The sequence below is a fragment of the Somniosus microcephalus genome, chromosome 18 (genome assembly GCF_052327205.1).
Source record: "Somniosus microcephalus isolate GS21.2 chromosome 18, FLI_Smic_1.0, whole genome shotgun sequence".
In the NCBI taxonomy this organism is placed as follows: Eukaryota; Metazoa; Chordata; class Chondrichthyes; order Squaliformes; family Somniosidae; genus Somniosus; species Somniosus microcephalus.
In genome coordinates, this window is record NC_141004.1 from 49098573 (window position 1) to 49122166 (window position 23594).

Here is a 23594-nt window from a genome sequence, read left to right on the forward strand (position 1 = left end):
AAATCTATCCTAACATTGACTTTACCTCCGTTTTTTCTGTATTTTATTTATATATTCTATCACCTCCTGAGCGAAAGTCAATGTGTCCCTAAATCCAAAAGATCAAGTGTAGTTGTATCTATCAAATATCTCAACTTACATATAAATAATATTGTTGAGAAGTATCTAACGATTTTTAGTGTTCAACTAAGTAGACACAATACCGCAACAGAAAACTAAACTCCCTCTTTAGTTCAGGCTGAATAATGTGTTTCACTCACTTTGATTTGTAACTTTGAAGTAAGGCACAGAGGTTCATTCATTCAGAAGTATTATGTGTCCTCCAACTTCACGCTCTGATAGCTCTGCTTCCGTTACAGCGACATTGTGCTGAAAATTGGGTCTCTGCCCTTTATCCAAACTCAGCAGCTACTTGAAATTTCAGGAAAGGACCACATGACTTAAAACCCACGTAGAACCATCACTTGTATAATATTAGTGTCCTTCAATATTCAATTTCTGAATTTTTGACAGACTTGCATGATTTTCAGCAAAAGTGCAATGAATTGCATCTTCCCACAACATATGCTGCACTAAATATTGATGACAAGAGGCCTGAATGTTTAGGATGCTTCACATTGGAGCCCTGTTGAAGCCAGTAAAATCTACTCTCAAATGATCATAGTGATAGATAGTTTTTGTTAGTTAAATAGATCATCATCCCAGTACAGTATATTGAATAAAGCTAACACAAAACCTGGAAACGGTTCCAATGACATTATATTCATAGGAAAAATCCTGCATGTGTGTGTGTTAATAAATTTGCTTATTTCTTCATCATGTATATTATAATAAAGGTCAAATATAGCGTCAAATGAACATAAGGAAGAGAGTATCAGTTCCTAATTAATTTTGTAGCAGAAAGGGAACTGTTAAATTTGATGTAGAAGTGTTGATATTTGTTTTTACTTAAAATATAACTTAAACTAATTTGGCAGGGGGAGGAGCACCAGCATGAAGCATTAGAGGGGAGAAGCAAGGTGCATAGAAGACTGGGAGAGACAAACCGCATTAGACTAAAGAGTAGTTCAGAACCAGAAGGGATCAGACATGGGGAATTGCGAGGCAGACTAGGATGGGTTTAGAGTGCATGTGCGTAAATGCCCAGAGTGTGGTAAATAAGGTTGTGAGCTGCAGGCACAAATTGCCACATGGGATTATGATACAGTGGCAATAACCGAGATCAGGCTCAAAAAGGGGAAGGATTGGGAACTTAATATTCCTGGCTACAAGGTATTCAGGGAAGATAGGAGAGGAGAAAAGGGGGGAGGGTGGCAGTACTGGTCAAATATACTGTTACAGCATTGGAAAGGGATGATGTAGTTAAGGGTTCAAAGACAGAATCTATTTGGTTAGAATTAAGGAACAATAGAGGAGCTATTGTGCAACTGGGTGTATACAATAGGCCACCAAATATTGGGAAGGAGCTAGAGGAGCAAATCTGCAGGCAAATTACAGAAAGATGCAAGAACTGTAGAGTGGTGATAATTGGGGACTTCAATTATCCTAATATTGACTGGGAAAATAGCAGTGTAAAGGGCAAACGGGGAGGAATTCCTGAAGTACGTACAAGGAACTTTCTTGATCAATGTGTTTCCAGCTCAACGAGGAAGAAAGCAGTGCTGGATCTGGTCCTGGGGAATGAGTTGGAGCAAGTGGATCATGTTTCAGTGAGGAAGCATTTGGGAAATAATGATCACAATATAATTAGGTTTAGAGTAGTTATGGAAAAGGACAAGGAGCAATCAAATGTGAAAAATACTTGACTGGAGGAGGGTTAATTTCAGTGAGTTGAAAGGCAATCTGGCCCAAGTGGATTGGAATCAAAGATTGGCTGGTAAAATAATAACTGAGCAATTGGAAGCTTTCAAAGGGGAGATTGTTCAGGTACAGACTAGACATATTTCCAGGAGGGGAAAAGGAAGAGCAGCTAAAGCTAGAGCTCCCTGGATGACTAAAGATATAGGGGGGAAAATTTGGTTGTTTTGCACCTCCCGTTAGCGCCCTAATGGGGCGCAAAACAACTAGCGCCCGGGCGTGGCGATATTTGTGCCGCTCGTGAAATTGACCAGACATTTTGCGGCGGCGCTAAACACTACCGCCATGATCTCCTGCACCCGCAGATCGTGATGTCAGTCGAGCTTGTAGCGGACCAGATATTGAGTGGCGCCCCCTGCCTTTCTACCTGCCGCTAGCAACGACAGGTTGAGGGGAACGTTTTGCAGTCGGGAAGAGACTGGGGGAGCGCTATTTAAAGGCGGCCGCTTCCTGCCTTTTTTTGTCGGCGACATTTTTGCACCACGCATTCTGAGAGAGAGAGAGAAGAGACTTCTGCAGAGTTTCAATGCTGTGAAGGAGTTTTGGGTACTGAGCAGCACTTTGCAAGTTTATTTTGATTTGACCTTCTTTGCATCGATTTAGAAGAGACTATGGGAGCTGCACTCTGAGCTCTTTCCCTTGGTCTTTCCATTGTTCTTTCCAGCAGAATTGATGTACAGGTCTCACCAGGTCGAGATTCAAGCAATGAGCAGGGAATGGATGGAGAGCAAGATCAACCCTCCCCTTTAATAACTGGCCGGCGCCAGTGTGTCTGTGTTCCATTGCTGACTGACATTACATGAGCTTCGGTAATGCCTCGCTCCTCGACATTAGCGCCTTGAGAAGTGTGTAGCACCTGATTTAGCGCTCCAATCACCTCCAGGGGCGATAGAAGCCAAGTTTGCAGTCAGAGGCGATAATTAGCGCCAGGCGCTAAACTTTGCACCCGGCCGATAATTGCGCCCCAAATGGGGCAAAATCGAATTTCTCCCCCATAGAGATTAAAATTAAACAGAAAAAGGAGCTTATGGTAAATGTCAAGCTCATAATACAGTGGAGAACCAAGCTGAATACAAAGTACAGAGGAGAACTGAAAAAGAAAATAAGAGGGGCAAAGAGAGGCTGAGGGGGCAGGTTTGTATGCGGGTCCGCTGTCAAAATAGCAAAGATTCACAGCGGGTAGGAAACCTCAACCTGGCGTGTTTTGAGTATGCTCTGATGTTTGTGAAAAGCTGACAGCTGCAGAAGTGGTGTAAAGGATGCCATGTTGTAGATGGTGAGATTCAGAGCACAGAAAATGTTGGTTATTGCATTTTTAATGCATATAGAGATTTCTTTAGCTTACAAGTTTTTAGATCCAACTGTATGTCCAGTGCCACCTCATTGGAACAACCTCTCTCACCATTGACAGATCGCTTCTGTCATCTCACATGCAGCTGCCATCTATTCCAACAACATAGGAGCCAATGAAACAATCAGACCTTGGCCCTGTAAATCCTTCCATGATCAGCCCCAACACCAACATCATCAACCTCATCACCAACCTTCTCTGCCATCACCTGATGCTGCACTGGACACAGCATCAGCCCCTGGCAAAATTGCTGGCTGGGAGAGCAGCGATGGCATCACCATGGCCAAATTTTCTTCACTTGACACTGTAAACCCTGGCTGCTACATGATGCACCAGGTGGACACCATCCCACACCAGCACCGTGAAGCATCCCTTTAATGTCCAAGCCATTCCATGCACACTCATCACTATAGCGGTGGGGGTGGCGGGGGAGAGTTATGACTGAACAGTCACTGGATCTCAGTAAGACACTTCTCAAGGTACACTCAGATCTGTCCAATAAGGGGCATTTTTTGAAAAAGAGATTTCACTGTATGACAACACCTTACCAGAAACTTCACATGGACATTGGCTAAACCTCTCAAGTGCCTTCCCTTGTGTGTTGGTAGTTGGTATGCTTGCAGTAGGATGAGGGTGAGCGTGAGGGGTGGCTAGTGAGATGGGGAAGTGATAAAGTAGATAGAGAGGGTTGGGTGGAGGTGCAAGGTAAATTGGTATCCAGAACAACTGTCAAACTCCACGTGGACATGGTCCCTTTAAGGAAACCGGCTGATGACGTGTCATCAAATTACATCATCAGACCCGCTCCCAGTTAATTGGCCGGTAAGCCCGCACAAGGCCAATCAAGGGAAAATCACGTCTGCAGAGCGGATGCAGCTGGGAGCGGGACCGGAACCAGGAAACCAGCTGTCACGCCTCCTCCATTAAATTCATGGGCAGTGTGTATGAGAATAGATTATCGGGTAACATAACGGAACCCAAAAGACTTCTATAAACGTATAAATAGTAAAAGAGTAGTCAAAGGAAGGTTGGGGTCGATTAGGGACAAAAATGGATATCTTCTTGTAGAGGCAGAGGGCATGGCTGAGGTACTAAATGAGTACTTTACATCTGTTTTCATAAAGAAGAGGATGCTGCCAATGTCACAGTAAAATAGGAAGTAGTAGAGAAATGGGATAGGATAAAAAATAAAAAGGTTGGCAGTGCTCAAAGTAGAAAAGTTATCCGGTCTAAATGGGATGCATCCCAGGTTGCTGAGGGACATAAGGGTGGAAATAGTAGAGGTTCTGGCCACAATCTTCGAATCCTCCTGGACTGGAGAATTGCAAATGTTATACCCCTGTTCAAAAAAGGGGAGAGGGATAAACCTGGCCTCTACAAGCCAGTCAGCCTAATGTCAGTGGTGGGGAAACTTTGAGATAATAATCTGAGACAAAATTAATTGGTGCTTGGAAAAATAAGGGTTAATAAATGACAGCCAGAACAGATTTGTTAAAAGAAAATCATGTTTGACTAACTTGAATGAGTTCTTTGATGAAGTAACAGAGAGGGTTGATGAAGGTAGTGTTTGATGTTGTGTATATGGACTTTCAAAAGGTATTTGATAAAGTACCACAAAATAGACTTGTTAGCAAAATTGAAGCCCATGGGCTTAAAGGGGCAGTGGCATCATGGATATGGAATTGGCTAAGAGACAGAAAGCAGAGGTAGTGGTGAACAGTTGTTTTCAGACTGGAGGGAAGTATACAGTGGTGTCCCCCAGGGGTTGGTATTAGGACCACTGCTCTTTTTGATATGTTAATGGCCTGGACTTGGGTATACAGGGCATAATTTCAAAGTTTGCAGATGACATGAACTTCAGAAATGTAGTAAACAGTGAGGAGTATAGCAACAGACTGATGAAATGGACAGACACATTGCAGATGCAATTTAACACAGAAGTGTGAAGTGATGCATTTTGGTAGGAAGAATAAGAGGCAATATAAAATAAATGATATGATTTTAATGGGGTTACAGGAACAGAGAAACCTGGGGGTGTACGTACACAAATCTCTGAAGGTGGCAGGACAAGTTGAAAAGCCTATTAAAAAAGCATACAGTGTTCTTGGCTTTATAAATGGATGCATAGAGTACAAAAGAAAGTTATACTAAACCTTTATAAATCACTGGTTAGGCCCCAGCTGGTGGTTTGTGTCCAAATCTGGCACCACACTTTAAGAAGCCTTAGAGAGGGTACTGAGGAGATTTACTAGAATGATACCAGGGATGCAGGATTTCAATTACTTTGAGAGACTAGAGAAGCTGGGGTTGTTCTCCTTAGAGCAGAGAAGGTTAATGGTGAAGTGATAATTACTAGTCCTAGCCATTTTCGGGCTACCCCGGATCAGGCGTATTCCCCAGACGTTCACCTTCAACTAAAGTTAGAGATATCCGAATCCTATAAGATGCTTAATTGGGTCTAAAGGTCCAGACTATCTCTCCCTAAAGGAAAGGAACGACCTGAAGATATTAAAAGTGCTATCTGGAGGACGGTAACAAGTTTAACTAGACTATAACCTTCCGGATATTATGAGGGTCCGGAAAACTCCCCCAGAAGTCTGCAACTCCTCACCAAAGAGTGTACAGAGATTGAGTTCATGAGTTTGATACAGAAGTACTATGTGAGACAATTCTAAAAATATATAGATTTATTAAAGAACCGACATGTAATTACAGCTGGTGTTTCAATTACAACTTTAACAGTTCAAAATACAAATAGCTTACAATTCTTATTCTCAGAGATCCTTATTCTCAAATCTTAACTTCGTTATATTTTTACATTTCTACGTCTTATTCCAGGATATCCACCAAAATCAAAATACCTTTGATTACCCGAGACTCAAAGGGTTGTAGGCTTTCAGAGCCTGTCTCTGAAGCTGAGAATCGCTTTGCCCCTTCCAGTGAATTCTGTCTTCCTATTTGAAAGTTCTATGTTTTATACCCTTTTTTCAGTGGTATATCTTTTGAAGTTTTCTGCTGATGTCTGCTAATTATCTCTAGTCATCTTTCTGTTGACCCCTGCTATTCTTGCAGTCAGTTCAGCTGGTAGCTTGCAGAACTCTGTCTGCTGTGTAGGTGTTCAAAACTTATCATAAAAACAATGTGACAGCAGTGATTCTATTTGATGCCATTTTTATGAAGGTCTTCTATTCAATTCTTAAGTCACCTTAGCTGGTTGTAAGCAGACTTCATGTCTCCTATGTGTTCCAAGTTCAACACAAAAACAATGTGATTGCTTGGTGCATCTATTGATGTCATGTTTACAAAGTCTTCTGTTTGTATCTTTTACAACATGTAAATTAAAAACACTTCAACCAAGTACATGATTGTCTTCCTAGCTACCTCAGTTGGTTGTATTACAGACTTCATGTCTCCTTGTTTCATTTGATGTCGTATTTATGAAGCCATATGTTTCTTTAATGTTCTGTGTTTCTGTTTCCCGAAGTGTTGATTTATGACACCTTAACATTATACCATTGTGCTCTTTCATGTGCCTGTGTACAAAGTGTTGGTTTAAAACAATTTAACTCGGTATATTTCATTGTGTTCTTTCCAAAGCTCAGACTTTCTGGAAGCTCTAACCCTCTGCTTCAATAGGGCTATTGTTTCAGTGTCAACAACTGATTCTTATCTCAAAAGCCTGTATGGTGTTTATAGCTTTGTGTTAACAACTTATCTTATCTCAAAAGCCTGTATTCTGTTTACAGCTTTGTGTCGTTGAGGCTTTTAGATTTTTAAACCCAGTTTGTCATGTTTTAATAAAGTCAGAATTCTGTTCATAGGATGGTGTATTTTTCTGAATAGGTATGGCTCATTCCTTCACAATGGAAGATTTAATAGAGGTGTTTAAATCATGAAGGGTTTTGATAGAGTAAATGAGAAAATGTTTCCAATGGCAGAAGGGTCAGTGACCAGAGGACACAGATTTAAGGTAACTGGCAAAATAACTAGAGGGCACTTGAGGAAAAATTTGCAGGACTCTGGGGAAAGAGCAGGGGAATGGAACTAATTGGAGCTCTTTTAAAGAGCCGGCTCAAGCATGATGGGTCAAATGGCCTCCTTCTGTGCTGTATCATTCTATGATTCTATACTGCAATGTACCCTTCCTGTAAAAGAAAAACCACTGTCATTTTGAAAATTGCTCGATTCATTCTAGTACATTACAGACATCCCTCTCCAGCCCAAAACAGGTCTCATGATGACGCAAGGTCTGCTTAAACCATGCTTTCAAAAAGAAAATCCTCTCAAATCATTGAGGTCTGCATCCTGTAATGGGTGAGCAGAACTTTTATCCCCATTTATTGATTAAGTAGGCAGCCCGAGCTTAAATAGAACAGAGAGGAAAGAACAGACTTATTTCTGGAATTTCTGCATCAATTCCCTGACAGGAGAGCGACAGATCCCCTGCAGCAACAATGTAAACAGCTAAAAACGGCCATTTATCTGATTTCTCTGGGGGGGGGGATACCACCAATCTGCTGCCAGAGATGGAAAGAGCCCATGGAAATTCAGGATCCTGGGTTCTTTATTTAAAGTACTAGAGAATAACCAGTGACTGGAGATTTGGGATTCAGAGGATATCAGAAACCTCAAGATGAAACTTGAGGTTTTTTTGTACACCAACCTTGAGGTGAAATTATATTTTTGGAATTCCTTTCCCATTCATTTTTGAATACAGTTTTTTTTTTAGGACGAGTCATTGACCAAGTTTTCCATTTACTTGATGCAGCGCTTTCCTGGGAAATAACATGACTCTATGTATGGTATAGCACAAAGTGCAGTGTGTTATGATACCTAAACACCTTATGATACTCGGATAACGTAAATGATCAGACCAAAGCTCAAGTGATTTATCAGCCCCAGTCCCAATATTTCACTCCAGAGTATGTCCTCTGAATAATCGATAGAAATACATTGATTTCTTTTTACATGTGTAATTTAATATTTCTGTGCATTGCCTGGGGAACATGAGTTGTCATAGTGGACAGTAACAGACATTTGTATACCGTATGATTAGACCGGGCCTTGTTTCTTTACAGGATAATACAGGAGATTACTATGGGTTGTATATAATATTAAATGCAAATTCACTAGAACACACATTTTGTATAGACCCCAAACACAGCCTTTTTTAAAAGAGTCCAATATGTTTATTTGTAATATATATAGAAAGTCCCTGCAGTTTATTCCTTAGCAACATCATAATATAGTGATATTTGTGCATTTAATAAACTTAGCTCACAATATAATGTAGAAAGTTTATATTTGACCTTAAAACCATTATCTCTCTGTGCCTGGACTTTAAATTGCCTTTGTAGCAGGTGGTGGTCACTAAATTGCAAGTTGTTAAATTAACGGAGGAAGCATCCTGACTCTGTAATCAATTGCAGCTTTGGCTGCCTGATGAGACAAAGCTTGGTGTTGCTCAATGTGTGATTGTTTCGTGCAGTATTGTACAGTTGATTTACACGGAGAGCTGGCTGGACAGCTGTGTATCATTAAGCTGCTGCAGGGTTTAAACATCTGCACTCTTATTAGCGGTGAAAAGCTGGTGAAGTTCAAAGCAAGTGGCAATGTTCAGAGCCTCCAATAATTTGAAATGAATCTATAACAGTTCCTCTTCTAAAGGTCATCCTAACTAAGTTGCAGGAATAGATTATTTTTGTTGCTTTTCTTTTCTTTTCTTGTAGACTCTGGTTATGTGTTGACCATTATAACCAATATTGTTTTAATTTAAAAAGAGCTTAGTAGTAATTTGTTTAAATTCTTATCATTTTGGACTTTAAATTGAAGAATCGGGGTGACTGAAGTTGAGTGTGTTCTGGCTGTTTAATACATACCATTCTCCATTCATCAGCATTTGAAATGTTATCTTCTCTGCCCCCCCCACCCCGTGTTATTTTTGTCACTGCTTCATAATTCTTTTCCATTTCTACACAACTTGTTTTAGTGACACTTGACCCTCTAAATCACGTTGGTATTGTTTCACCGTTTTATTTGTTTGAATACAGTCCCTTAAACCATTAAACTATATATGGGCAGGAGTTTCTGTTAGCTTTTTGCCTGAAATTGGCCAAACCGGTGCAAAAGATTGTGGAATATTGAGTGCAAATTACGTCCAGCCCAAATCGAGTTTCTGCGACCTTTTGCGCAAGTTTAAAAAAGATCATGATGGAAACAGTCCCCGCCAACAAAACTGGCCGCCCCCCCCCCGATTGAATTAATCACCATTGCATGTTTCTGCTAATTGCGCCCGTTTGCGGGTCTTCGAGGAGGCGCCTAAAATTAAGCTTTTTTGGGGCACAAGGACATTAATAGACATGTTTTAAAAGCTTTTAAATATATATATATTAAATTTACCAAGAAACTGACGACTGTACAGCAATGTAACCAATAAATGGTACTGTATAGCTTTTTTAAAGTCATTTTCAGTTATTTAAAAAGTGTTACTCACAGGTGGTGGACTAGACACTTTGATTGAAAATGCTTATTTTTTGTGAAAAACCCATTTTCAGCTGTATTAGTAAAGGTTACCAGACTTAAATATATCAAGGAATATTCTTTAATGCAATAAAAGTTTTTTTTTAATTATGTTCTAAAATGCCGCCTGACTGCTCCGGTTCCTGGAAGATTTTACATTCGGTGATATGCAAATGAATTTGAGCAGAAACTTGAGCAAAAAATCCCTTCTGAAAACTAGCCCAGTTTTGAGTGCAATTTGCTCCCAGATTGCCAGTCGCATCCAAAGCGGAAACTCTTGGCCTATATGTTGTTGATACTGGTCACATTTTTGGGTTTTCACGCTAGACATTATCTCTGGTTCAGTGACATCAACTACTACTGTAAGAAGACTTCATATCCCCTGCAAACTGATACCTCTTTTATATCTGGGAAAGCAATAGTGAGACCAAGGCATTGTAGCAAAGAACCCTCGCTCTCTACACTGGCTACTGGAATGTAACTCATACTACCACATGATTCACCTCTTTCCAACAAAAGGAGCGAACATGCACTGTTACCAAAACTCAGGCATTGAACCAATAAAGATGTTTATGATGAATGTGACAGAACTGGGTCTATTAAACAGTTAACATTTCCATTGTCTTTGTCCCAGAGACTAGTACCTGGTAGAGCTCTCTCCTGCCAAATTGTCTGGGCTGAGGACTTTTCTGTTGAAAAATGCTTTAAGTGTTAACTCCTTACATGCTGTTTCTAACAAATCAAAATACACTAGCTAATACTGGCAAATTGTTATGTGAGTTTGGTTAAAACCAGCCAAATGCATTGTAGTTCAATCCTAAATTTTTCTTCCTTTTATATATTTGCAGATGACTATGCTACTGAGGCTCCAGGAGGCAGCCAATTACACCCAAAGTTGTGAAGGAGACAACATCCTCGAATCGTCTTTGCAATCAACACTTTGAAAGAAAAAACACACCAAGGAATATGGGAGCCATCTTGTTTTTAATCATGTCACAACTACACTTTGGATATTGTAGTCCTGAAACAGAAGTATATTCTGTAATAGATGTAGTTAGGTAGGGGGCTAAATTAATTGATGGGTAAAATTGTAGGTTTAAGGCCCAAAATCATATGTAAGTTATCTGTGATCATTTATTGTAAATCATATTACCTAGCCACCTGGAAGGAAAAAAAACCCATCTAACTATATGGACCGTTAATGCTGTATTTGTACTTTATAATTCAATCTTCAAAAGTGCATGGCAATCATTTAAGCAGAAACAAATAAGATTTTAGTGAGCTTTATTAAGGTTAACTCCTAATCTACAACTCAAACAATTATAGGAGCCATCGCTGTTCCACTACTGCTGTCATCTCAGATGTCACACTGGTGCTGACTGGAGGACCTCTCCACCAATCTCTGCAGTTTATAGTGCTCAAAACCTCATTAGTCCACACAGCTTGTGTGCACAAAAGCACAGCTAAAATGTGAATCATGGTGAAACCACTAAAACAGGAATTTGTTTTTTTTCCAAGTGCTAAATAGGTGCACTTTGTAATTGGAACATTTTTGTTCCTGAATTTAGAAGTGAAATGGTTTCTGAAATTAGGACATTCATTTGGCTTTAGGCTTAAGGTGGTAACATTTATAACAGGAACCCTTTAAGTACTCTTTTCCTTTTGCACTTCTTCAAAAAGCATGTTTTTCAATCAAAGTGTGGTTTATTACATTTCGCTTTGTAATGGATGGGTAGGGGAGGGGTGAATGTATATTATGGAAACAAAATTGTTACCCCCAGGAACTAATTTTTTTCCCCCTCTTCAACACCCCAACTTAAGTTAATGATCTCCTTATGATCCCTCGCACTATATACTGTTCCAAGGGGGCAAACCATCTGCTCCCAGAGCTCTGCTAAAACCAATCTGTGACTAGCTGCTTGGAGATGTACAAGGGCAGTCCAATTTTCCTTTCCTTCTGTCTTTGAGAAGGTGCCTTGTATCTCAATGGCTAGGCAATAGTTTCGTATGATCGTGTGGCACATGTTGTACCACAGGCTACCCATAATGCAAATACCAAGTTTTGTTTTCTTTAGCGCAGTATTCCTTCTTTACAATTATAACAATTTAAACTAGTAATTCTTTTTTTAAATAGTTGCAGAAATTCCATATTTTCTGTTTTCTGCTGAAGTATATAAGCCTTGCTATTAGGCACCCTATAGACACACGCAGCATAAATAATAACTCCGAGCCTATGCTATAAAACTGCGTAACTTTTCCTCAACACATAGATTTACTTAAATGGAGGGAAAGTGCTCTCTATATTAAGTACCACTCCAAAACGGCTATTTAAAAATAAACATTAATATATTTCCATACTAAGAGGAGATATTCTTATGTGTTTGGGTCCAAATACACAGTCACCATGTCGAGTTTCCCAGCCAGAATGATGGATCGATCCTCAGCTGAGTCCCAATAAGAAGAATGAGGATCAACATCCTGAATGTCCATTTGGCTGTTCAAATGCAACTTAAAACTTCGCTGCTGGCCTTTGAGCTTTAGCCAATAGTTAGCCATTGAAATGTGTTTGAACACTGGATTCACTTCTGAGGAATCATTTCTAGCCAAGCGATCCAACTTGGTGGGTTTTTAATAAAGGATGTATCTGGATTTGAACAAGGAGAATAACTGCTCTCAGAGAAGAAATGTGTGGGTGGGGGGGGGTTGCTATTCTTGATTCCTGTTATTTTTCTTAAAGGAAAAACAGTCTTTCCTGGGAAAGTATTTTTCCCTTCCAAGAAGTTGTGTTTCCCTTTAAAAAAAAACAAAGTATATTGCACTGAATTGTCATATAATCCTAAATTTTGTTATAACTGGAGACAACTTTATCCTTATTGGTCTCTTTGGCTTGCCCTTTGTTACTTTATTTTGCTTTAAAATTGATACTTGAGGCACCTTCGGAACAACTGGGGCTGAATTTCTTATGTTTGCTAATGCATTCTTTGTTTCTGTTTGACTCTGGTCTCATCATTCCTACTCTAAAAATGGATTAATGAAAATTAGCAAAAAAAATTATTAATTAGGCAGTTTTTGCTTGTTATTATTAATGACGGTCAAATTGAAAAGTGAATGTTTTATTCAAGGTCAGACTTGAGATTAATGAGCTTAACAAAACTGAACATTTTAAGACATCACTCTAGGCATAGGCCTAGCTCTTGGATCAAGTCTGGTGGCCAGAAATGGGGAATAGCCCATAGTTTAAGGGAACCGAAGAAAAACAAACCAAAATAAAAACATGTTGATTACATCAGCTAACAGATTGATGGAGATTCTGTTCCACTTGAAAAGCTACTGGATAAATGTTAATTCAGAAATTCCTGAAGGGTAAGTAAGTGCTACCCTGGATGTTGAGGGAAATACATTTTTCACTGGCCGTTCTTGGCTGTTGCCTTGCAACTCAACAGTAATTGCAGTGAATTGTGATCTGCACTATTTTTTTTTTAAATGACATAACATTTAAATACATTTTTGTGTCAGGTTTTTCTCACAGTATACTGTGATTGTCCAGTTACACATTAAATCAAGTCATCAACCGTAACAATTTCATTCTCATCACTCATTCCACTGGTTCAATTTGCTTTCAGTCCCTGAATATAGCTAATTAAATTTTTCAGTACAACACATTGTAGGCACCACTTACACTGTTTATCAGGGTTTCTGCAGCTCTTCTACTGAACTTGCATAAGATTGTAAATCCACCCCTTTTACAATTACATTTAAAATCTGCTTAATTTTATATATTTACCTATACACAAACATTTTTTTGTAACAGTTACTGATACAAAAGTCTATAGATTTGTGACTAAAACACCAATAACTTCCCAATTAATGTACTTTTTAAAATCATGTTCTTGATCGTATTTGTGGATGGCATCATATTACTTAATGATATTTAAATATTTCTTTGTCACTCGTATAACTTTTATTATATTATTGTAGAGTAAAGATTCAACACCCACTTTCCTTCAGCTTGTCATTGTTTCTATTATGTTTTCAGAAGTGAATCTGACTACTATGAAATCCCTTCTTTTCAAAAGGATTAAATTAATTTTTATATCAGTTGGATATCTGCACTAACAAATAAATCATGCCTTTCCCTATATTCTAATAATAGTCTGGCAAGGCAAAGCCAAGTACTGCACACTGCAGTGCACCAAAAAAGGTGTAGTGAGAGTGTTTTAGTACTAAATATCGTGATTCAATATACAGTACAATGCTATTTAGTTGCAGTAAATTCATATATTAACATATGACCTATTAAGTGAAATTTCATTCATCTGCATTTCTACTTGATTGAGTTGTGCCTGATTTTTGTAAATATTCTACCATTCAAAACTATAGAATGCAAGAAAAGGCTGATCATCAAGATGACCACTGCACAAGATGTTCAACGGGTAAATATGCAGTGTAGTTTCATTCCACAGTTGATGCTATTCTAAATTCAGAAGTTATTACATGAATATATGGAAACTATATAAACAAAGGTTACAACCTCTAATATCCTATGAAAGCAACATTCCATTTCACACCTAATCTTCTAGTCACAAAATTCCTGACAATTTTGAAATGGTCAATATTTTCCAATCTAATCTCCACAGTATGGCAACATAAGCATAAATAGCATTGGTTTACTGCAGGCAAAATAAAGTTAACAAAGAACATCCATTTACAATGACAGCAAATTAGAACTTTCCAAAGGGTATTATGTCAAGCTTCAGGAATTTTGGCAATTTTTCTTTGAATCTGCAACTGTGCCATGGTGCTTTTGGCTACTTCTCCTAATCTCTGCCCTCTTGACTCACCATTAATAATCCCAACCCCTAATTGTGAAGCATTTTGGGACAGTTCTTATATTGAGAGAGAGTTGTTATTGTACAGTAACTATATAAAATACAAACGGAAATTTTATATTGCAAAATAAATTATGCAACTTAAACAATTTAAAATTCCAAAAATACTGCAGTACATCAAAGTAGTTTGATCAGGCTGCTATATAGAAACACTACTAGTGTCAAAAATAATTTTTACTTGTGCTGCACTTCCACCCGTTCTCCAGCAGGAAAGTGGAGACTGCTGCTCTGAGCCTGAGCACCTGAACTGCCTTTCGAGTAAATGGGGAGTTTCTTTACATTCAGTCATTTTCTACTGCAATCATGCACGCCACAGTTGGATGAATGAACCTTTCAATATTTCTACTGATTAAGTGGTGTTGCTGGCTGTTTTTTTTAAAAAAAATTAAAGAATATTTACTACAGTTGTGTGGTTATTGGTTGATATTTTTCATAAAGCTAATGAAATTACATTCTGAAAAATCTCACATTTCAAGAATGTGTGTTCGTAGTTCACTAATTTTAACAGAAAAAAACAGGCATTTTCCCACTTTTTGGAAAAAAAATTCCAGCTCCATTATGTGTAGAACTTTTGCAGTGAAAGATTTTGTAGTTATACTGATATCATGAATAGGGAAATGCTGCCCCCTGTCCATCATTTCTATTCATGATGTCACTAACAAGAAATTGTAGAATGTCTGTTTTCATATTATCTCTAGCATTCAGTTATAATGCATAAAACATGGTATCATGATGACTGAGGAGCAGATTTATTGAAACTGCCCAGTTTTCATTTATATTAACAGGCAGCCGATCCGCAAGGTCATTTTTACACCAAGTTATAATCTATCCTGAGTGATGATGAGTAAGATTTCCCCTTCTATACCATTTAGAATTATGTGACAATTCAGCAAAATACATTTCATCCTTTAAGAAAGACTTTTTTTCCTTCAAATTTCTGATTTTTTGTATTGAAAGTGGATCTTTTTTGGAAGAAGTCACATTGCGCTCGTCTGATTCACTGAAATATGGTACTTAAAGAGTTCCTCGACCAAAAGCACAAGTTGTAGCACAACCTAATTTGAACTGCTGGCAATTTTCAAGATAAATTGTTGATTGCAGTGTGTCCTGATAAATGGATGTTTCAAGAAATGTGTACCACCTTTATCAATTAGAGTGCTCATCATTGTGCTCACATTAAGATAATTCTGTTTCCCATTATTTGCTTTACAGGTACTGCAAGCTGTGATGGCTAAGTATATGGTACATACTCAAAGGAAAGCTTCAGGCTCAGGCTGTGACTCAGCTCAAAACATTTAATAACTGGAATGTTCAACAGGTTCTAATTCCTGCCATTAATTATTTTCCAGTGTTTACGTAGTAATAACGCTTCAAAGTAGAGGTTTCCACTTACATGATATGAGCCATTGGAGAACAGATAGTGATGAATAGCAGAGATGAACACTGGTTTAAATACATCGACAAATAAAAATATCACACTATGACTAATTAATTGTTTTAATTTTATTCAGACTTTTTTTCAGTCAGGAACAAAACTGAGTTAGCATATTGTTCTTTCATTTCATGGATTCATATCTAACCAAGAGTAATGGAATAAAACTTTCCTCTCTTTACCAGGTATTATATGCCAGTCTGACGGGGAATAAGTTTAAATAGTCACAGTGAATTTTTGTTTTATACAAGGCCCATCTCATGAAGCTGCTCATAATTCGGAATGGATTGCCTCTAAATTGGCAATCTCAGCGAAGTCACGAGGATGGCTAACGTGGGAAGTGGAAAAGTCCACACTAGCTGCAGTAAGGAGTGAGGTTGTTTGGGGAAGTGTAAAGGGAACCTGTAAGTTGTGCTATGCCTGTCCTGGTAATCCTTGCGACTGATGCTCATAATGAAAGAGTGTTCAGTTCACCAGCACAAATATTTTCCACCTTGATCAGCACAAAATTAATTTACCAGAAAACTAAAAAAATTCACAAATTTGTTTCTGTTGGTGATTAGGCAGTTTGTAATATGGCCATCCTCTACTTTGCCAGAGGTTAAAAATTAAAACACAGGACGTTTAGTTTATTGTATTCTTGTCTGATAAGAAAAATATATACTCTTTACAAAGCTGTAACTCTTTAAAATCAGCTCCCACATTATGAGGATGAAAAATCCTCAGATATTGCAGTAATAATGCTATTGAAATTATACTAACTAATATAATAGCTACTTCTAAAATATAGACCTTTCAGCTTGTTTTTTTCCACATTCACTCTGATATTTATTATTTTAACTTTTATTTTAGCCTATTTCATTTGTTGTCTGTTTTACTGTATCTCAACAATCCTGCTGTCCTTTCTGGAGCTGGGACCTACATCCCTGGATTAGCTGAAAAACAGTTCCAAAGGCTGATTCTTCAGCCAAATGAAAGATTAAACATTGAAGTTTAACCTGGTACTGTCATTTCAGTAACCAGGCCAAACTGAGGTCTATTAAGTAGTTCTTCACAGATATAGTTACCCCCATCAGCAGCTCAGGGAGGCAGGCACTAAAAAAAAAGGTAGAGCATGGGATTCATAGAACAGTGTGGTTTATTTGTGTGCGATTTTTGTTCATTGCTTTAGCACTGTTTAACTTAGCTGGTCCTAAATATCATTCCATGACCTGTAAAATTTGGGCCGGCTTCAGGCAGGCTGGAATGTGCAGGCCCACTCACATCTCAAAAATAACACTAGCAGGGTGCTAGCATGATACAATGCTGGGATTTTATGGTTAAAAAGGACACATTTTTAGTTGGCAGTAGGATTTCAACGTGAACAATTTTACTTCAAACAGGCATTTTGGGAAGTGTTTGGTGAGTGGAAAACATCTACTTAAGTTAGTTTTACTGTACAGGTGGAATGGGACAAATTGCTATAAAGAACCAACATTAGAATGTAATACATGTTATTTAGAGCCTGAAGGTTTCCTTCAATGTCTTATCAAGCCTTTCTGTAATTAAATTAACTGTATGGTGCTGAAACTACGCCTTAAAGGTTACAATGGTTAATCACTTGTTCCAATTCTTTCTATTTGAATATTTAAGGTTAATAAGGTTAAAGACAATTATAAAGTACTGTATACTAAATTATTAGCCTAAAATCTCTGCCAGGTCTAGTAGTCTATTAGATGAAGAACACGTTCACATTTTGAGTGTACTGTGTATATAAATAAGCACCACATTTACATTAGTGTTTGTCAGAACAAAAATACCATTGATAAATATTGAATGTCATTTTCTAATATTATACAGATATCCAAAACCAATGAGATTTGACACCAGGTCAAAAATTATCCAACTACTTCATTTAGTTGGCTTCTGCCAGTTTAATTTTGAAATTGGTAAAACAAACCATTTTTTTTATATATAATTTTTTTTTGATTTTCATGAATCATTTTTTTAAAAAAAGGTAAATGAAAGTTGTATCTGTTAGGTGTCCCAATAGGTTCAGTACTAGATCACTAAACTCTTAGCGGCAAATTAAAAATTCAAATCCCAGTCTCAGTTGTCATTCCCATTTAGGCTTCACCCTAGAGGAAAGTTCATCATGTTGTATACAGCTTGTCATCAGAAAGAGGTGGAAAGGAATGGAGTCCTTTCTGCAGCATTCAAGTGTACCTGCCAGTAATTCAACCATGGCACAGCACTGTTTAGCAAACTGCACCATCCGACTCTCCTATTGGATGCAGAGAGTTTGTCTTGGAGGGTGAAGGGGAAAAGTTACAAAACCAAATACAAATTGTTTGGGAGTGAGGGTGAGGGGGGACATCAGAAACTGTAATTCCTTAACATTTAGGTTGCATGACCTAAAGGTTTTCTCAAACTAACACCAAATTGAATCAAAAATGACAGTAGTTAACTGAGAGTAAAGGATGGTTTTCTTTTTGGTATTCTTTTATCTCTCGAGCTATCAACCAGGTAAGATTGGCCAGAACCATAGGTTATCAGATTACACCTTGAAATCTTATGCTGCAGGTCTACTACAGGCACTGGTACAAGTGAGGCTTTTTAAATAGTGCCACTTCACATAGGCATGCAAGATTATATCTGTCTCTTGCTGTACTGCTCTCATTTGCTCCGAAACTCAGAGTGACGAGCATAAACAAATGTGAGGCAGAGCATCAAATTTTCGCGCTTCACTTAACCTGGCTCAACACAATGAAATCCGCTCACTGCTGTAAATCCAGTACCCTCAATAGGTCAGATTCACACCAGAAAGTAGTTGGAATGGTTTCTATGCATCTTATGATGCTCATCATTTTCTAAGATGTTGTGTCACCACCTCATTCTGGTCCAGCCATAAAGTGAATCTAGGGAATGCCCATCAGCTTCTTTGCAATCGGCTAGCAGCAGAATAGGAGATCTAATTTAAAATTTGATGGTGTTATACTATGAATGTGGTGTCAATTTTACATGGCTAGCTGTGTGAATATGTCACATTCATTGAGTAACAACAGCATTGTAGCTCACTGACTGCTGTAAAGATGAAGAACAACAAAATTTTACAATCCTTAATTCAATAATATTGGATGCTAGCTTTTTATTTTACTTCAGATGCTTAAGGTTAAATCTTTGGAGTCATATGGGGAGACATTCAACTGTTGGCTGCCTGTTTCTCACCTGAAAAACAAGCAATTGGAAATTGAAAACATGGTGGCGATTTGATTATTATCACTTATTCCAGATTTTTTCTGGATTGCAGTGTTTGATTTGAGTTCTGATTATTTCTCCTTGTTTTTGCAATTTAATTAATTTAAAAAGAATATCTTGGTGTGCTGGATTCATGTGCCAATGTTGACTAAAATTCACTTTATAAAAATAAAAATCTTTTTGCACAGATATGATCGTTGATGTGTGGGTGGGAGAAAGGGTTACATTCATGATGATCAAGACAAAAGAAATCTCTCAAATTGGAATACTTAGTTACACAGCACCCCAAGTTATACCAGCATGGCATGTTCTGAACTGGACTGTTCTGCACTGTACACAAATGCTATTTGTGTCTTTAATGTTGCAGTACCCAATGGTCAATCTAACTTGATTAGTCTGTAAACCAAGTACACCATTCTCAAACTAGCAATCTAATAGATAACAACCAAAAGTAATCTTTCAGGAATAGATGCAATCCTGTTTTTTGGGGATTTCTCTCTTGAGTTTTAAAATCTTGTACATTTCAGCACTGTTAAATGAGAAAGTTGTGGAAATCTTTTCGTTAGTAATCAAATTAGCCCAGCCTAAATTTCTGTTATCTCGGTAATAATTATTTGCAGCATTCAGTAGACTAGTGGTTATAGAATGATTATGGAAACTAGCAACCCAGAAGTCATGAGCTCATATCCCACCATGGCAAATGGCTAAAGTTAATTTCCAGAAATCTGGTCAATTATGAACTGGTACCAGAAAACAACCATGAATACTGCAGTTTTGTTGTAAAAACCCAATTGACTTTCTAATGTCCTTCAAGGATGGAAACCTGCCTTCCCTATCTGGTCTGGCCTACAAGTGACTCCAGTCCCACACTAACTTTTTATCATTTTGTGTTTAGGCATTTGATGTTGTGTTTTTTGGACTGTGTGATGTTCTCAGATGCCACATAATAGAATTGATTGCCCTCCTTCATTATTTGTGTCATTGTGCACCTTTTAAGTTAAGAGTAAATACATTGTTTGAACTGGTCACCAACAGGAAATTCATCTATTACTTTCAAAATACTCTAGTGTGAAACATCCCACTCGCAGTTATTTAGCAATGAGTAGCTGTGGTTCTAAGGTGGCTAAATATTGTAACTCAAATAATCAACATAAGGCCATAAATTTGGAAGATGGGAAATACTTCTCTTCTTTAAAATTCTTGTTTCCTATAGTTGAATCTACTGGCGATACCTTTACATTTTCTGGTCATATTACATCAACAAAGGATACCATTTTTAAGCATAAACTTGCAGAATACAAACATAAATTCTCTAATAAAGTAATTTATTTAAAATCATTAAACTTTGATAGTATTCCAAAAGTTACAAACGTGAAACATATCTGCACCAGTTTATGATGTTTGTTGCCCGAGCAACTTTAAACTTCTTATAAAAGCAAAAAAAAAGCAAAATTGCAGAGTGTTCACCATTGTGCCAGAGTTTTCAATTATATAAACATGTATTTGGTGCTTGTTTCTTCATGTAAATATACACTGCAGCAACCAAAAAAAACCTTAAATGTTTAGTCCTGGTCAACTGTGTAAATATGCAGTATGGAAAAACTCATTAACAACGGTCTAGAGTTACCCTAAAATATTGTAAATGAATAACTTGCATTTCCGGTATTTAGAAACATCATTTCCCTCTCTCTCAAATGCTTTTTAACGCATATGACCTTGTGTAAATGGTAATCATTGAAACAAGGCTATGGCAATTGATAGAGATGTGTATCAAGGCCCCTTTTTACATGCAAGTAAATTCATTTTTTTTCTTAATTGATATCTTCCAATACCAGAAGGTATCTGTGATATTTAAAGAGTGCAATTGGTAGATGCACTATAAATAATTTATAAGTGAGCAGTTGTGGACCAGCGGGTGTTCCTTTGTGGTTATGTATAAGAGTACAATTGAGCAAAAATTTAAAGAAAGCCGTAATCATATAAACAGTAACTATCTGTTAAGCATGATATGTCATGGCATCTTAATATTTTGCTATTTAATTTTTTTAATGTTATTCAACGTAACTAGAAATGTTATTAATGAAGTTAAGCTCTTTAATTTCACTTGTGTTACTTTTATAATTCCAAATGGTTCTTTATACAAATGTAGAGGTGAACAGTTACTCTGAGTCTATTATCAGGGTATTTGCACAGTTACTGGTTAAGTAATTAAAAAGAAAACTGCCTTTTACAGTTTAGAATTTTTTACAGGTTTCTCTTGTGTCATGTTTTTGGAGTTGTAGGATATATTTGAAGAGGTTTTTTCTGTAAGTATAGAGTTTGGGCTACCACTTTCAACCAAGCCTATGTGATGTGCTTCTGATGGTTATTTCCAATAGTGTGTGTGGATTAATGTGCTAAACAGAAGCAATGATTTATTGTAAGAGGCTGTGCAACAATTTCTATTGGCATTTTAAAAATCAGCTCCATAAAAAATTGGCAACATGTCTTATTAGATTGCTGATAAAGCTTCTCTGTGACAAACCCTTGGACCTTTTCAGCAAATGTTTAAGGAATGAACCAATCAGTGGAGTCATTTCCCTTTGGTTTCATGGTATTCAATTGGATAGCTGGTATGGCAATTTTGATTGGATGATTTAAAGTCTGAATATAATCAAATGTTCACACCGCTTGCTGATTGAATATATTCGCTATAAAATTCAAAGGCCTAACAAAGTATGTGTCAGACATTATCCAATTTCATCAGATATTGAAAGTATATTCAATCATTGATGCAGTGTTTTTAATAACATCCTTTTTATGTCATACATAGACTTTGGTGTAATGGCACAAACATTAGCAAAATGAGTATCCAAAACTCTATGCAACTCCTGCTGTATTGCCTCAGCCTTAAAATTATGTATTAAAATCCAAAAATAATTAGAAATATTTTAGAAGACTGGAGATATCAACAAAAGTGTTCATATTTTGATAGTTTTGAAATCCTATGTAGACAAAACAAAAAGGATGCTATTTCCTAATTTGTACATTTAACCATTAAATAATTCAGTTGTAATTTTACATCCCATACATGTTGAAGTTCAGCAAAAAATTCAGAATTCAAGTGTGATTTTATCTGTTAAAATGATTAAAGTAAAAGATTTTCCACACACTGAAAGTGTGTATAATGGTTCAACAGATATTTGTGGAACGTACTTCCAAATTTTAAAGTGCTCATTAAAATTTTTAATGATTTGAAAAACTGAATTGGAATTAAATATGTGTTCTCTAATCATGAAATGCATCTGTCCAAGATCATGCAATGATTCTTGCATGTGTCCTTTTATGCCCTAACAAATGAAAGTGGAGCAGCACAGCCAATATAGATTGCTGAATGGTCTTGTTTATATGCCATAAAAAGTTGGATTGCTAGAATTTAAAAGCATTAACATTAAAATGTTTACTAAACTGTGAAGTCATAGACTCCCATGTTAGCATGTTATTATGTTTGCCTAGGTGCTCTGTTTTCAGTTACTTTTTATGAACAAGTTTTGCAAAGCAGTTCTTTGTAAACTCGCTTTATATTTTGTACATTATAATGTATACAATGTAAATAGGCAATGTCAGCGACAGCAATCATTTAAAGTGTCTGTAGTCTTTCAAAGAAACTAATGGATTCTGTACTTTGTGCCAGAGTAAGCTATCTGTAGCCTTTGCTCTTGGCCTAATACCAACCTGAAGCATGTTTCTTCGACAACAAAATTATCATCTGTCTAACTTTCTGTCCATTAAAGTGATGCTACATATTTGTCTGTTATTTTTCCAATGTCAAAATGGAAGTTGAATTGGGCTATTTGCATTCAAGTTTTTTTTTATATCATGAAGACAAATGTAAAAATGCAGATGGACATAATGTATGGTTCATTAGGAAATCAGTAGAGGGGCCCAAATTAGTATAAAGACAAATTGCTGCATGCCTCTTTGCTGATCTGCAGCACTTGGAATGTAAGTGATAGGCAGTAGTAACAGCCAACTAACACTTCATAGTTACTCATGGCTTGTTTTCTTTCCTAGAAACCTGGAAGCATGAACTTGCGGACATCTCTCTCTTGAAGCACCATTCCTACAAACCCAATAGGCCTAAATTCAACATATATGAAAGCAAGGTAAAAGGTGAAATAAACACACACAAAAATTCTTCTCATTATGGACAATTAGTACACCAGCTCCACAGCACGAGCCTCAGCCCAAAATGGAGGAATAAGCACATTAATTAGGGCACATGGAATTGGGGGTAATATACTAGCATGGATTGAGAATTGGTTAACAG

The 23594-nt window shown here is 37.3% G+C and overlaps 1 protein-coding gene across 8 annotated transcripts in view; it reads left to right on the top strand.

Annotated features, from left to right (window-relative positions):
- Nucleotides 1-23081, top strand: part of LOC147105264 (neuron navigator 1-like) — a 632986-nt gene extending 609905 nt beyond the window's left edge. For 7 of the 8 annotated variants that reach the window (XM_086011440.1, XM_086011441.1, XM_086011443.1 and 4 more), the window contains one exon: nt 10576-23081. In XM_086011440.1, the coding sequence (XP_085867566.1) occupies nt 10576-10671 (96 nt within the window). In that variant the 3' untranslated portion in view covers nt 10672-23081. The remainder of the gene's footprint in view (nt 1-10575) is intronic. The other variant, XR_015081721.1, reaches the window with a different exon arrangement.
- The last annotated feature ends 513 nt before the right edge of the window (nt 23082-23594 follow it).